Source organism: Chelonia mydas, chromosome 21 (assembly GCF_015237465.2).
Source record: "Chelonia mydas isolate rCheMyd1 chromosome 21, rCheMyd1.pri.v2, whole genome shotgun sequence".
Classification (NCBI taxonomy): Eukaryota; Metazoa; Chordata; order Testudines; family Cheloniidae; genus Chelonia; species Chelonia mydas.
Window position 1 is genome coordinate 15,716,159 of NC_051261.2, and position 13,942 is coordinate 15,730,100.

Consider the following 13,942-nt stretch of genomic DNA (forward strand, 5'->3'; position numbering starts at 1 on the left):
ATAACCACCTGCACTTCAGTGTAGGAACCTGAGACATTAAGCACAGGGCCACCAAAAGGAATGCAAGATATGAAGGTTACTCAGCTGTAACTGGAAGTTCTTTGACATGTATGGTCCCTAGCTGTATTCCAAACATGGGTACGCCCATGTTCCTTGTGCCGGAGACCAGGCAATTTGCAAGTTGTGTCTGTACGTCTGCACCTGCACCCCCGAGCTCCAAGGGTATAAGGGGACGTGTGGAAAAACTGCTTCTCCAGTTCCTTCACTATCGCAAATCCAGTCAAGACCCAAAGCAGACAGGAAAAAGGGTGGGTAGTGGAATACAGATTATGGTCCCGTCAGGTGTGCGCAAAGAATGCTAACTCCAACATGCACCTGCTCCAGGTTCATCTACCATACCAGGAAAGCCATGACCGTGGCAAAGATTATTACGTTGGTATTCATGTAGTCTCTGTCTGATGAGTAAACAGCCCAAAGCCAGCCTGTACACAGAGGTGAAGCCTGGAGAATGGCGTTATGCAAGTACACAAGGCCATGTGGCCTAGCAGAGAAAGACAGACCTTGACTGTGGTTTGAGGGTGACTTACTTGACTTATCAGGCTGTTAATGGCCTGAATTTGGAGCCTTGCTGAAGTCAGTTCTTTGGCTGCTTCTACAAAGTCTAAGGTTTTTATGGGACTCAAAGCAGACTTTTCTCTGTTTACACAGATTCCCAAGGATGTCAGAAGGTGGAGCAAAGATAGGGTGGCTGACTGAACCTTCTGATTGGATCTGCCCGTTAGGAGCCATTCATTTAGTTATGGGAAGTTGGTATAGCTGTTTTGACTCATCTGGGCCACCACCAGACTGAGGACCTTCATGTAGGCCCTGTTGCCAGTCCAACAGAAGTACTCTGAACTTGTCCCACCAGAAATCTGAGGAACCTTCTGTAGGGCAGATGAATGCCCACATGAAAGAAAGTATCTTTCATGTTGAGAGCCGTGAGCCACATGTCCTTCTCCAGGGAGGGAATGATCAATGCCAATGTACACATGCAGAATTATGATTTGCAAATAAAAATATTCCGCTGATGTAGGTCGAAAATGGGACTTTATCCTTTTTTCTTGGAGACTGAAATATAGGGAGTAGAACCCTTTCTTTACACGCTGAGGTGGCACTTACTCTATAGCCCGTCCAAGGAGGGGACGGTCCATCTTACAGAAGATTTCCTCATGAGGGTGGTCCCTGAAGAGGGGCCAGGAAAGGGGTTTGCAAGGGGAAAGGAGAGAGGGAGAAACTAGATGGCATAGCCAGAGCAGATGGTATCCAATCCCCACTTATCCATTGTTGTTGCCCTCCAGTTGTGGGTGAAAAATGTGAGGGGGCTACCAAAGGTTTGGGGGGGAGGGGGCAGTTGGAGATGACATCAACAAACATATGTGGTTCTCAAGCATCCTGTCAAAAGTAACCTCTAGTTGATAGATAGGATTGAGTGGCTGTGGTTGAAAGAGCTGCCTACCTAGCGCTTTGCACCTTTCGACATTTGCACAGCAGTTCGTAAGGATGCTGGTGGTAGAACAGCTGAGGGAGATGTCTTGGTTTATACACCTGTTTGTGGTTTTTCCTCTTTGGTGCTGGCTATAAATGCCCAGGGAATGTAAGGTCGTCCTGGAGTTTTAATGAGCGCAGTGACTCATCCACCTTTTCGTTACAGAGGTCAGACTCACAGGGCAAGTCCTCAGTGGGATTCCTCCCTGAGGAGCCCCAAAGAGTGAAGCCATGATTCATGCCTCAAGTATCGCCGTAGCAATAGCTCTAGATGGGGTATTGGCAGTGTCCATTGCAAATTGAAAAGAGATCTTATCTACCAGTTTGCCTTCATCAGAGAGGGCTTGGAATTAGACCCTGTCCACTGAGAGAGTGTCTTCAAACTCCAAGAATTTGGAGTAATTTGTAAAATCGTGCTGCACTAATAGGACCTGGTAGTTAGCAATTCTCAGCCCTTTTTGGGTGGGGGTGCAAGATGCAGGAGTATGCCATACCACCCTGACTGGTTCCATGATGGCCTCATTTACTGGGAGGCCCACCTGACTGGTGCCAGTGGGCTGCAAGATGTCCATGAGCTTATACTGCACATCATGGAACTCCTGGAGTGGAATCTGGAGTTCAATTGCCACCCTCTGCAAGAGCTCTTGGTACTGCCTGTGGTCTTCAGGCAGGGACGCTGAAGATGAAGAAATTGCCTCATCAGGCAAGGACGATGACATCTGTCAAAACCAGTTGATCCAGCTTCATTTCCTCCTTCCACGTACTCTGATGGAGCCAGTTGGTGTTGACCAAGAGGAGAGGGCTGGCGGGATTCACGCACAGATCTGGAGTGTCTTTAGCATAGGGATCCCATGGATCCCAACAGGGCCAGTATGAAGTGTCAACTGGTTTTGGGGGGGAATCTCAATGCAGTGGAGACCATCAGTCCCCTAGGTGGTCACGATTGGGCACAGGATAGGTCCAAGATCTCCTACAGTTTCTGTCGGGGCTAACCTCCCTACTTGGAAGCGATGGATTGTCTGGACATCAGAATCAACCAATGAGAAGGTAAATTCTGTGTCTGTTGGCCATACTGGTGGATGAATGCTTCAACTCCTCTATGGAGTAGAGGAGCAGCCCCTTCTCCTCAAGAGTTTCTTCTGTTGTTGAGATGTCCCTCAGGAGGATCACACCAGAAAGGAGAGGAAACAGAGGATAAGGTAAGGTGAAAATAGCCTCCAAAGAGGTAAAAGTTTCAGCCCGACCCAGAACATGAGGTGTCCCAGGATCCTTCTGGAAACGAGTCAGTACAGTTGAAGAGGAGTGTATCCTGGAGCTCCCAGTCATTGCTGGCAGGTGCTGAACCTTTGGCTTTCGAGCTGGAGCCAGAGCCAATACCGATTATCTTTTTTCCTTCACACCTTACCCTCATGGTCAGGAGGTTTAGGCAGACCTAAGTCTTTAGGACCAACATGAGGACTCACCTGACTTGGACAGAGTCAGGGAGGGATCCTTCTTTAAGAAGCAAATGTGGAAGGGGATCTGTTCTAGCATCTATGAGAGTGCCCCTAACTCTCCTAAGAGGCCTGTAGCAATGATTACTCTGACTTAACAGCCTTGGCCTCTTCTTCGGAGCTTATGCTCAGAGGGGCACTGCCTGCAGACCGAGGCCTATGTACCAGAGGGCTCACCTGGCCAGGATCCGACTGGGTCCTATGACTTTCTCCATGAGGTACTTCCTCAGGTGAAGCTCTCGTCACTTCTCAGGTTTGGGGAGGAAAGCAGAGACAGATGTGAGCCTCCGCAAGACACTAAAGGCAGCGCTAGCAGTCAGTCATCGCTGACTGAGATGGGGCAGGGGCAGGAGACATTTCTTAAATCCCAGGACTCTAGGCATGGTCCTTCTTCTGAGGGGAGTGAAAATAACTGGAGAGGGGAGGCCCCAAGGCAGAAGCGGGGGACAGGGGAACTAAACTACGCTAATTAAAGACTGAAAACACTAGAAACTATTATATTTACAGGTACAAAAACAGCATAAAGGTGGCTCTGAACACAGGATTCTGACTCCGGCTGGGCAACAGTAAGAAGGAACAGGAGAGGCGGTTGGTCTGCACCTCTCCTTATACCATTGATACTGAGCACAGAACACGCGGGCCCGCAAACGGACCAATAGACACTACTTTCAGATTCTCCAGTCTCTGGCATGTATGGAATACACATAGGGACCGCACTCATGGCTCTTGCTAGCCAAGTGGATTTAGAGTCAGAAGAGGTTTAGGTCTAATCTCAGTAGCTATAGTGAGCTTCACTTGGGGGAGAGGGGGGTGAATATCATTGCTAGAGAAATGACAAGCAGTCTCACCTCTACCTCATTAGTGTAGCATCATAGCTCCAACAGTCCCATCGAGTCTGGGGCAGGTTATGTAAACTGCATGGATCTTCAGGCTATGTGCTTCAATGCCAATTGCATTGCTGTCACATTGCCATGAAGGGTAAAAACAGGAATTTACCATAAGGAAAATTTCAATGGAGTACTCTCTGTTTCAGTACTTCCTGCTGAAAGGAACTAGGGGAACAGATGTAGACAAAACTACTTCTGTCACCAAACAGGCAGTGGGGTCCTTCCTGGCCAGAGAACCAGGAGTACTTGTTAAGCAGTAAAGTGTTTTGTTTTGTTTTTTTTTAAATGGCCCAACTTATTTCAGAGGGTGACATAATGGAAAGACTGCACACCAGACAAAATTAGCCCCATTTGTGCATGTCCCAGACTATTGTGCCGATAACTGTGCCTCTTTGTTAAATCAGAGAGAGAATAGTATCTGATTGTAAGTCTTGCAACCTCTCTGAAGACCAGTTTAAGAAAATCTATTCTCCAGTGCAACCAACTGCTTTAAAGCAACAATGGAATGCACAGTTGGATTCTACAGCAATCCCCAATTCACTTACTTTTCTGGCAGGAGATGCAGTGAAGGAGTTATGCTCTGGTGGTGGTATTTGTTCAGTGACGCTAGTCCTGGGTTCATGACCAGAATGGTTGGCAAAGGACTCTTTCTTTCTCTCTACAATTTTAGACAAGGGGAGGAAAAACAAGGTGTTTGAATGTTGCATTTATAAACCACTTTCCCTTTACCACTGATATGCAAATAAGCTGACCCAAAGCCTATGTAATAACAGAACATTCCAGTTCCTCACACTCAGAAAAAAGGGAAGCATCCTTAAGTCTACTCACTGAACAAAAGGTATTTCTGCCCAGTCCTAAGATACCTCTGCACTTAGTGGTTACAGATGAAGCATGATTTTACAGAGCCATCTATTTCACTCCCAGCAGGCAATCTGCCCCTTCTTTCCTGAGAGCATTTAAGGCGAGATAACAGACTTCATTCATTAGATTTCCTTTAACTGATCATTCTTGACAGACCGATGGGTCTGAGAACTAAAGTATTCCTGCAACGCCGAAATACACGTGGTGGCATGCATGTCTGAGTCAGTCAGGTGAGGGATACAATGACATGGTTCTGCTGGATATTCACCATGGGTTTGGGGCATAGCTCTTGCAGAGAGAGGAAGATGGGAATGCAATGACATAACTTATATTTCATATCTGTGTACAGCTGAGACTATCTGATCAGGCTGGAGACAGTCAAGAATAAACTAACCCAAAACAGCCAGATCCTGTGGCTACCTAGTTGCTCCATTCTACAAGCTCAAGCTTCCACCATTAAGGCTTTTTGATTTCTATTCAAGACAGATGCCTCTAACCCTAGAATATAGCATTCGGTTCCAAACACCTTGTTACCTAAAGGACATGAGCGGCACGTATCATAGGCTGGGAAAGGCTATGCCTCCCCAAACAGCCCTGCGAGGCCCCACCCACTCTCTGCCCCAAGGCCCCCTCCTGCTTGCCGCTTTCCCTTTGGCCCCAGCCCAGGCAGGCTGCTCCTCTTTGGGGAAGCGTGCTGGGGCTGGGGCTAGAGCTAGGGCGGCCAGCCTGCGTCCGGGAATTGGGGCAGGCTGGAGCTGCCCAGCACTGGGGGGCCCCGGGCGCTGGGGCCATGCCGCCCGGAACTCCAGGGTTGGGGGTGCTGGGCCCGCAGCGCCTGGTTGGGGGCTGCCAGCACTGGGGCCGCCTGCCCAGCACAGTTTGTCTTGCACTTGTTTTATCTTTCAGTAGCAGTTTGAAACAGACTAGTACACAAAAAGATACAGCATTGCAGCACTTTTTGTGCACTGCTGTTTGCTCTTCAGGGACTGGAGAACTTCTCAATTTCACTTGGCTGCCTCTACTCACTTTGAGCAAATCAGAGAGCTGAGCAGAGATAAGGCTCTAAACTCCCCTAAGAGTTGTAAGAAATAAGGCCAAGACAAAAAACTCTGGGCTGTTTTGCCTTCTCAGGTTTTCATACTAGAGTCAGCAATTAAAACACATCTGTGTTGAACATATGGGAAAGCTACTTTACACCAAGAGTTGCCAAAAACAGGTCCGCTTGTACAATGTTCATCCATACTGTTTCTGAAGTGATACACTATGCGACACCACTTCCTGCAGCTACACCACTCCTTATAGACAGGCTTGGAAGGGTTACATTTTTTAAATCAGCAAATGTCAGTAAACGTCAATTTCACTGTACACACAAACAGAACAAATTTTTCCCTCAATAATCAAAATTTACAGATCGACAAAGCTGAGAAAAATGCTGCTTCGGAATTTGTTAGTTTGGTTTAAGGCTATTTACTTTGTACATTTTGACATGCAATGTTAACAACTTTGTTTTAATGGCTATAAAGCTTTAATTTTTTGAATCTTAATGTCTGTCATTAAATAATTGTCTGATCCCCCCCATAATTTCCCACAACTGAAAATTTAATTTGAAAATAAAAAAAATGCTAATACCTCGTAGTTGTGAAACTGGGAAAATTCAAAATGGATAAAAATAAAAAATGCTTGAAAACAGATATTATCCCTCAAAATTATTATAAAAAAAGTCACCCTGCCACGCCTATTTGTTAGTGTTTCATTTAAGCTCCTGCTTTGCTTGCAAGACTTGAGATTACAAGACAAAGTTGCTGCCTATTAAAACACTATTTTAATTAGAAGAGCAACTACACAGACTAAAATTCATACAGCATTTACTTTATTTACATGCCAAAAGTCTTAATTTTAAAAAACTTTTAATCTTTGTCATTAATATACACAAAGAATTTTTTTTTTTTTAAACTGCCAGTTCTGCCGAGCACAACCTAGATGCTTCTGTCCCTTTAACTCGTCATCCATCTCAAGTTTGTCCAACCAGAGCCCAAGTGATAGTTCTTTCGCTGCAGGACAGAAGCCAGGTTGTGCTTCCATAGGTGTTTGACAGTTTTGTAGTGCTCACTGGAGTCAAGATTTATTGATTAGCACACTAAGGAAACAGACTGAGTGAGGTGCAGTCATAACCCATTGCCACACTAACTCTTGGTCAATATTCATCTTCCTTGTCTAGTGAAAAAAACTGCAAATATATTGATAAACTAAATACCATCATCAGCCAACGAAATGCTGTTTTGTAGCTTTCTAAAGTCAACGTTCGGAACAACCAGGATCCTAACCATCTTACATCTACAGAACACTAGGGGGGAGACTTGTTTTCTGTTTTTATTCTGGGGATGAAAGCTAAACAGTGTTACAGGAATCTGTGGTCAGCCCCTCTTTGCAGAGATATGGGTAAATCAGGAAGCGCAGACCTAAATACGGTCACTTGAACAACATGTGCACAATACACACGCTGACTAGGTTCCTAACTGAAGCCACAGAGACAATATGAAGAAACCAGGAACTTGGAACTCCAGCAGTTAGCAGCAGCATCTAAAGCCAGATATTACGTTACGTACTTAGTGAATCCATTATTTTTCAACAGATTAAACCCTTTATACACCAAGATCAGAAAAAGCTTTCCCTGCTCCCATGTGGTGATGGAGTATTAAAATGGAACAGGAAACAACTTTCCATTTCCTAGGGTTTATTTTTCCTGAAAACACATTTTTAGTCTTTTATCTAGAACAGCAGCAAGTGGCTTTTACTGAGCAGCATTAAAATGAGTTAACTAGAAGATCAACTTCTAGACACCCCTTCATTCCGTTCATTATATTCAAGGTACAACAGGAATGCTATTTTCTCCACACATTGAACTGGTTACTCAAAACCTCTCATTCACCAAAATTTTTACCTTTAACAGGGAACACAAGCAAGTAAGGCTGGAAACTAACTAGAGCCCCGTGTTATTCCCAAACATGAAATAACAAAATAAAATGAAAAGTGATGTATAAAATGAAAAACAAAAAAAATCAAAAGCTTCTAATCAGCCAGGGGAGAGTCAGTAGCCAATGGCAGCATCCACGAGCACAAATCGTGAGCTAACAGGATCAATTCCACCAGACAGAGTGCACCCAGCCAATGGCGGGTCCCGCACAGGTCACATGCGTACTGAGCAGGTGAGGGTCAGTGAGAGGATTTGGCAGCCGTACAAAGAGTGCGGAGGGGAAGGTGATGGAGGAGGGGGGTGTGGGGAGGCAGGGTTGAACAAACAAAAAACACAAAATTCCCAAAAAATAAAATGAAAAAAAAAAAATCTAAAAATAGTTTCACGAGGCTCTACCCATTCCCCATCCCAAAGTTAGCGTAGTCTGGTGGGGAAGGCTGTCCAGAAATTCAAAGCATTTTAAACACACTTATGCGGAGGAAAAGGCACCGTTTATATAAGACCTACATAACATTTTGTGTTGTCCTGATGCAGAACTGATGGAGAACAAATTAAACCCTACCCCCAGATCTTTACTGACACTTATGCTGACCTATGAGCCAGTAAACAAAAAGGAAACTGTCCTGTTTGCATTCAGTGCTTGAAACAACAACGCTGGTTTGAAACATTTGGCAAGATGAAAGTTTTCATCCTTCCAAAAGGGTCTTGCAAAGTTGTATTAATTTCTCACCAAAGAAATATTCATCTGTTTTAAAATAAACAGAGGGTCAATAAAGTCAGGTCTTCCATTTTTTAAAAGAAGTCTCACTATACAGTTATCCACCATATGCTATATCAGTCCATGTGATTTACTCAACAGCTCAGCTTATCTGAAGAAACATTTTTAAAATGCTTTTAGCCTTTGAAAAAACAGTGAGTGGGACTCCCTAGCTGAGGCCTCATATCTTAATTAACTAACTGAAATCTTAGGGTTGCATTATGCATTACCTGCCTCCTTTTCAGCATCTGATTCTGAAGCCTCATCCTCTTCAGCTTCCTCTTCTTCCTCAGAGCTGGAACTGCTCGATTCCTTGTTCTCCTCTTCTGGTTCCCGGGACTTCAGAGTGTCTTCTTCATAAAGAATCTTCTCTTTGCTGAGAAAAATAGGAGTTTTTAAAGTGTGCCAACATGGGGGAAAGCAGCTATTTGTGATCTTTACTCTTAACGAACCTGCAGATAAGTCACTACATCTAGAACAGGTAAGCATACAAGTACCTCTTACACACTTCTTCACCCCAATATTTCCTACCCAGTACATTTGCTATGGGTGAAATTCCCAATCCTGCATTTCCCATGCTGGCAGGGACAGCTCCACTCAGCCCAGGGAGACGTGGACTAGAGTGCCTTATGTTACTCCAGGGCAATCCCTCTAGCTGTACTAAAAGGTTTCAAATGAGATCATCGAGTCCTCAGCCAGAAGAGGGAAGACAGGAGTGTAGGAGACTGTAGAAAAGACAAAAGCTACACCAGCTATTTTGCGGGTCTTACTTTTTGAAGAGTCCACTTTGCAGTTTGCCATTCATGTCAGCTTCAATTAGCTTGTTTCTTGTCTCCTTCTCACTGCGCAGCTGTCAAAAAGTGGGAGAAGAATGGGAAGGTCACATTTGAACAGGCATCAGCAGCACCAGCTGTTATCAGTCTAAAGTCATCCCAAACCTCACTTTGAAGAAGTGGCAGGTGTTTTTCCTTGTTAAGTACTCTGTTGTTGCTCAATTTGACAGACAAATACACATCTGTAAGCGCACCACATCATGGCCAGGAATAGCTAGAATAGCATAAGGTAGATACCAGGTACATTGTTACACTCAAGTGGCATTTCATGAGAAATTCCATGGAAATCAGCAACAGTGCTGACGGAGGGGAGTCCCCTTTGACCCTAAGGGTCAGATGCTTGCCACAGATGTACTGCCCTGTTCTTTCAAGAACATGCACAGAATTGAGCTGGGGGAGAGGGGAGGTTGTCATCAAGTGTCAATTCCTGCGGTGATGGAAGTGTTTTGGCCAGCTGGTTCAGGAAATCTCGTCACCAGTCATTCCATTAGGGATGGATAAACTAGCAGCAGCATGTTAATAATCATGGTAACTCCCAGGAGCTATAAACATGTTTTTAGGTAGAGCAGAAAGAGATTGTAATTCTAGCCCAGTCGTCCATTTTGAGGATCATTCTGAGCCTGAAAATCCCACTAAAAATCCCTCAGCCTGGCACTCACCTTCTTCAAGTGAATGTATCCTGGAATCCCAAAATTGTAAACACCGCAGTGCAGCGTTTATAGGATTGGAAAACATTGTGGGACCTAAGGATTACATGCCTTAAGCTAAAAAAATACTCAAGGCCGTGCTATAAGGGGATGTTGACTGGGGTGGCTAGGTCTGTTCAGCAGAGAACTTCTCCTCTCCTTTGCTTCTTCTCCACACTGCCCAAGGTAAGTTACAAGTTCTTCCTGTGCTGACAGAGAGGCCCAGAATCTCTCTGGACATGTAAGAAGCAGAAACATACTTGCATCTTTGAATGCATGAAAACTAACAGGCATAAGCCCAGGGAAGCCATTCATGACTTGAAATATAGAGCTTCTCCTATGAGCTCTGAGTGCCTCATTTAGTCTAAGGTTCGGTGAGAATACAGAACACATCCCACCATTTCTCCTGGTCCTGCCTGAAAGAAATATGGCAAGATTCATTAAGAAATTTGTGTATGCCTTGCTCTTGCATATTATAGCAGATTTTTTACGCTATATGCAAGAGAATTTGTAGGTGTATTTTGATTTTTATTTATTTAATTTTAATTAGGAGTGCAGTTTTCTGCATTACGCTGGTTCACACTTCCTGGGAGAAAAGCCTAAAGAACTCTTTTCAGAGTGGTAGCCATGTTAGTCTGTATCAGCAAAAAGAACGAGGAGTACTTGTGGCACCTTAGAGACTAACAAATTTATTTGAGCATAAGCTTTCGTGAGCTAAAACCCACTTCATCAGATGCATGCAGTGGAAAATACAGTAGGAAGATATATAAATATATACAGAGAACATGAAAAAATGGGGGTTGCCATACCAACTCTAATGAGAGTAATCGATTAAGGTGGGCTATTATCAGCAGGAGAAAAAAAACTTTTGTAGTGATAATCAGGATGGCCTATTTCAAACAGTTGACAAGAAGGTGTGAGTAACAGTAAGGGGGAAATTAGCATGGGGAAATAGTTTTTAGTTTGTGTAATGACTCATCCACTCCCAGTCTAATAAGCCTAATTTAATGGTGTCTAGTTTGCAAATTAATTAAAATTAAATCAAATTAAAAAGAACTCTGTTTACATATTAGTTTATCAATTCCCCTACTTTGCTGAGAAGTTGGTTCACATTAAAAACAGGGGGGTTTTTTGGTGGGGGGGGGAGGAGAAGAGGATGCAACAGGGGGACTGCTAGGCCACTGTGTTGCAGCCAGAATTCTGGGTTCTACCTCTCTCACCGCTCTATTCCTCAAAGCTGTAAGTACTAGTATCACCACCAAGTTTTTATAGCAAACATTTTCTCTCTAGTAATACTGCTTTAATTCCACCATGTTACACTGCATCTGGCTGGATTTTTTTTTTTTTTTTTTTTTTGCTTGCTTGGATCTTGGTGACATCAATGAATAAGTGGCAAGTCCGAGATGGACTAGGAAGGAATGCAACCCTGGGCCAATGCAGCAATATGCGGATCAGTTTTCCTTTGATCTCAAGACCCACAGTTTTTGCGATCAGCTCGCTACCTTCACCAAAGGCTTCCACCACATCACAAGATTACATATTATTTAGTGTGGGTTTGAAATTACTAAACTTCTCCCAATGTTGGGGTTCACATAGTAACTTATAATTACTTCTCCCTCACCCAGTCTTGCTCTTCTCAAAGACAATACAGGAACAAATACCAGTTCAGAATACAGCAGGACACTGTTTAAGTCACCTTCCCTTACGTGAAGTTATAGTAACCATAAACATCCCTTAGTTGTGAGGTAAGTACCTCCCAGAAACAAGAGTTTAGGGACAGTGGTAAATCTAATGATTAACTGTACAGCTACACTCAATGTCTAGAATTCCAGATGTTGATAAATCATTCATCCTCCTGCTACAGCTGAGTTGCTAGCAAACGGGTTCTGGAACTTTATGTATGCCATAATGTTTAATGTCTCCCAATTATCTAAAAAATGATGGCACCTAGTTTCATGCCTCCACTGAGGCATCATATATATGTTAGATTAGCTCTCTATGCATTGATAGTTAGAAAGCAAGAAAGAGGTCAGCCAAAAACTCACCACATTCTGTTTTTTCTGCAGCATCTCCAAGTGCTCAACCAGTCCCTCATCAGCCACATCAAATGGTGTCTGACCCTGATGACATGGGCAATTAGAAAACAAAGGCACCATCCAAGATGGTGCTTCATTAATACATGAGACGTGTTCTTTGCCAGTGGATAAAAGAACAGAACCCCCTGCCGCAGTATGAAATCAGGAGACCCCCACCTTCAGAGACCTGCTTGGACTTCCAACTGCCAGGTAACATATGGAATGGGATGGCAGAGAAGACAGCCCTCCTGTTTTTCTGCCATAGTCACTTAATTCCCAGACTAGGAATGGCCAAAAGCAAAGGCTGCAGTTTTATAATGCAACCCATGGACAGACTCACCTTTATTACAAGTGCAGCTCAGAGGATGAGATCCCATGCTCCAACTCAGCAGCAAGGGCTATTGCATTTGGGTCACGTGCTCTCCAAAAAGTGCACATCTACATTAAGGATGAAGGTGACCTCAACCTGCCCTGTTCATTAGTGCACCCTTCTACGCTCCTGGCAATCTGGCAATGCAGCCATAAACAGGACAAAGTTGAGGGGTCTCTGTCCTGAACTGTCATGCATAAATATAAAATAACTAGGAAGGCCACTTTGGGATGTAATGCAAGAGACCTGCAACACTGTCATTTTAATTAAAATACTCAGTCACCTTATTAATCACGTTAATAATGAAACCTGATGGCTGTTGAATAAATGAAGACTGACAGGCCACAGCTCCTGGCCAGGGAATTTACAACCCAGAGCCAGATCACTAAAGATATTATGACCCACTTAACTTTCAAAGGGATTGCTTGCAGAGCAGTAAGACAGTAGAACCTCCCTAATTTGCAGCAAGTATTAAGACAACCATTGATGATTACAGAATTTTGCAAATTGGGTCCCAATCCAGCAAAGAGAACCCTGGTGGCAGGGGTCTGTCCATGTGGTTCTCTTTGCCAGACCAGGCCTCAGATGAATGATCATACAAACAAAAATAAACAGAATGAATCACAAGTGTAGTTTTTCAAATCAATTTCCACTACAAGCAGATGTTACTCTATTCCTCATTTATACAAGGAGGAAAATGCCACACTCAGCCAGACACTTTAAAAAATAATTTGTTCCCTCAGCCACCTAAGCCTCCTGCCTGGATTCTTTCACGGATGTTGTCCTAGCAGGTATAGTCTCAATCCACTGCCAAAGAAGTGGCCATGATATCACAACACTGAATCAATTCAGGCAGGAAGCAGTTTAGACAGGTAAAAACAGTTTCATACACATCAGAGTTCAGAAATAACAGGAAAGCAGAACAGGATGGGAGTTTCATGGGGGACAAGTACATTTTTAAACATTAACGGTATGTGGCTCTGAAGTTAATACTGTAATCAGCAAAAGGAATAGTTACACTGTGTCTCTGCTTCCCACCCTCACAACTAGAGAACTCTGCAGGTTCCCCCAGCCTACATGACCAAGATGTTCAGAGTGAATGGAAAGGATTTAAAACCTTCAGCATCCAATCGGTTATCTCCAAAAAGTTACAGGCTTTCAGTCTCAGCTACATGTCCACAATTAAAGCTTTCCCATTAAAAGCTCTGGTTTTACCACCACCAGGTTTTTTGCACCTGGCTTATTTCCCATGCAAAGACGACTGATTTTTGGTCACTTTTAAGTTGCCAAGACAGTATTAAAACAGGACAGAAGACACCCTCCACTCCCCTCCCTCATATTCCTGAGCCTCAAGACTCAGCTGAGTCTATACTACAAGTTTAGGTCGAATTTAGCAGTGTTAGATCAATTTAACCCTGCACCCATGCACACAAAGCCATTTTTGTCGACTTAATGGACTCTTAACATCGATTTCTGTTC

The 13,942-nt window shown here is 43.9% G+C and overlaps 1 protein-coding gene across 9 annotated transcripts in view; it reads right to left on the reverse strand.

Annotated features, from left to right (window-relative positions):
• PPP1R12B (protein phosphatase 1 regulatory subunit 12B) overlaps positions 1–13,942 on the reverse strand; it is a 173,387-nt gene that overhangs the window by 103,347 nt on the left and 56,098 nt on the right. For all 9 annotated transcript variants that reach the window (XR_006286796.1, XR_006286797.1, XM_037885321.2 and 6 more), the window contains 4 exons: positions 12,064–12,138; positions 9,270–9,349; positions 8,730–8,875; positions 4,453–4,565 (listed from right to left, as the gene is read on the reverse strand). Coding sequence is in view for 7 of the 9 variants with exons in the window: in XM_037885321.2 (XP_037741249.1) it covers positions 4,453–4,565; positions 8,730–8,875; positions 9,270–9,349; positions 12,064–12,138 (414 nt within the window). In the remaining 2 variants the exon portion in view is untranslated. The remainder of the gene's footprint in view (positions 1–4,452; positions 4,566–8,729; positions 8,876–9,269; positions 9,350–12,063; positions 12,139–13,942) is intronic.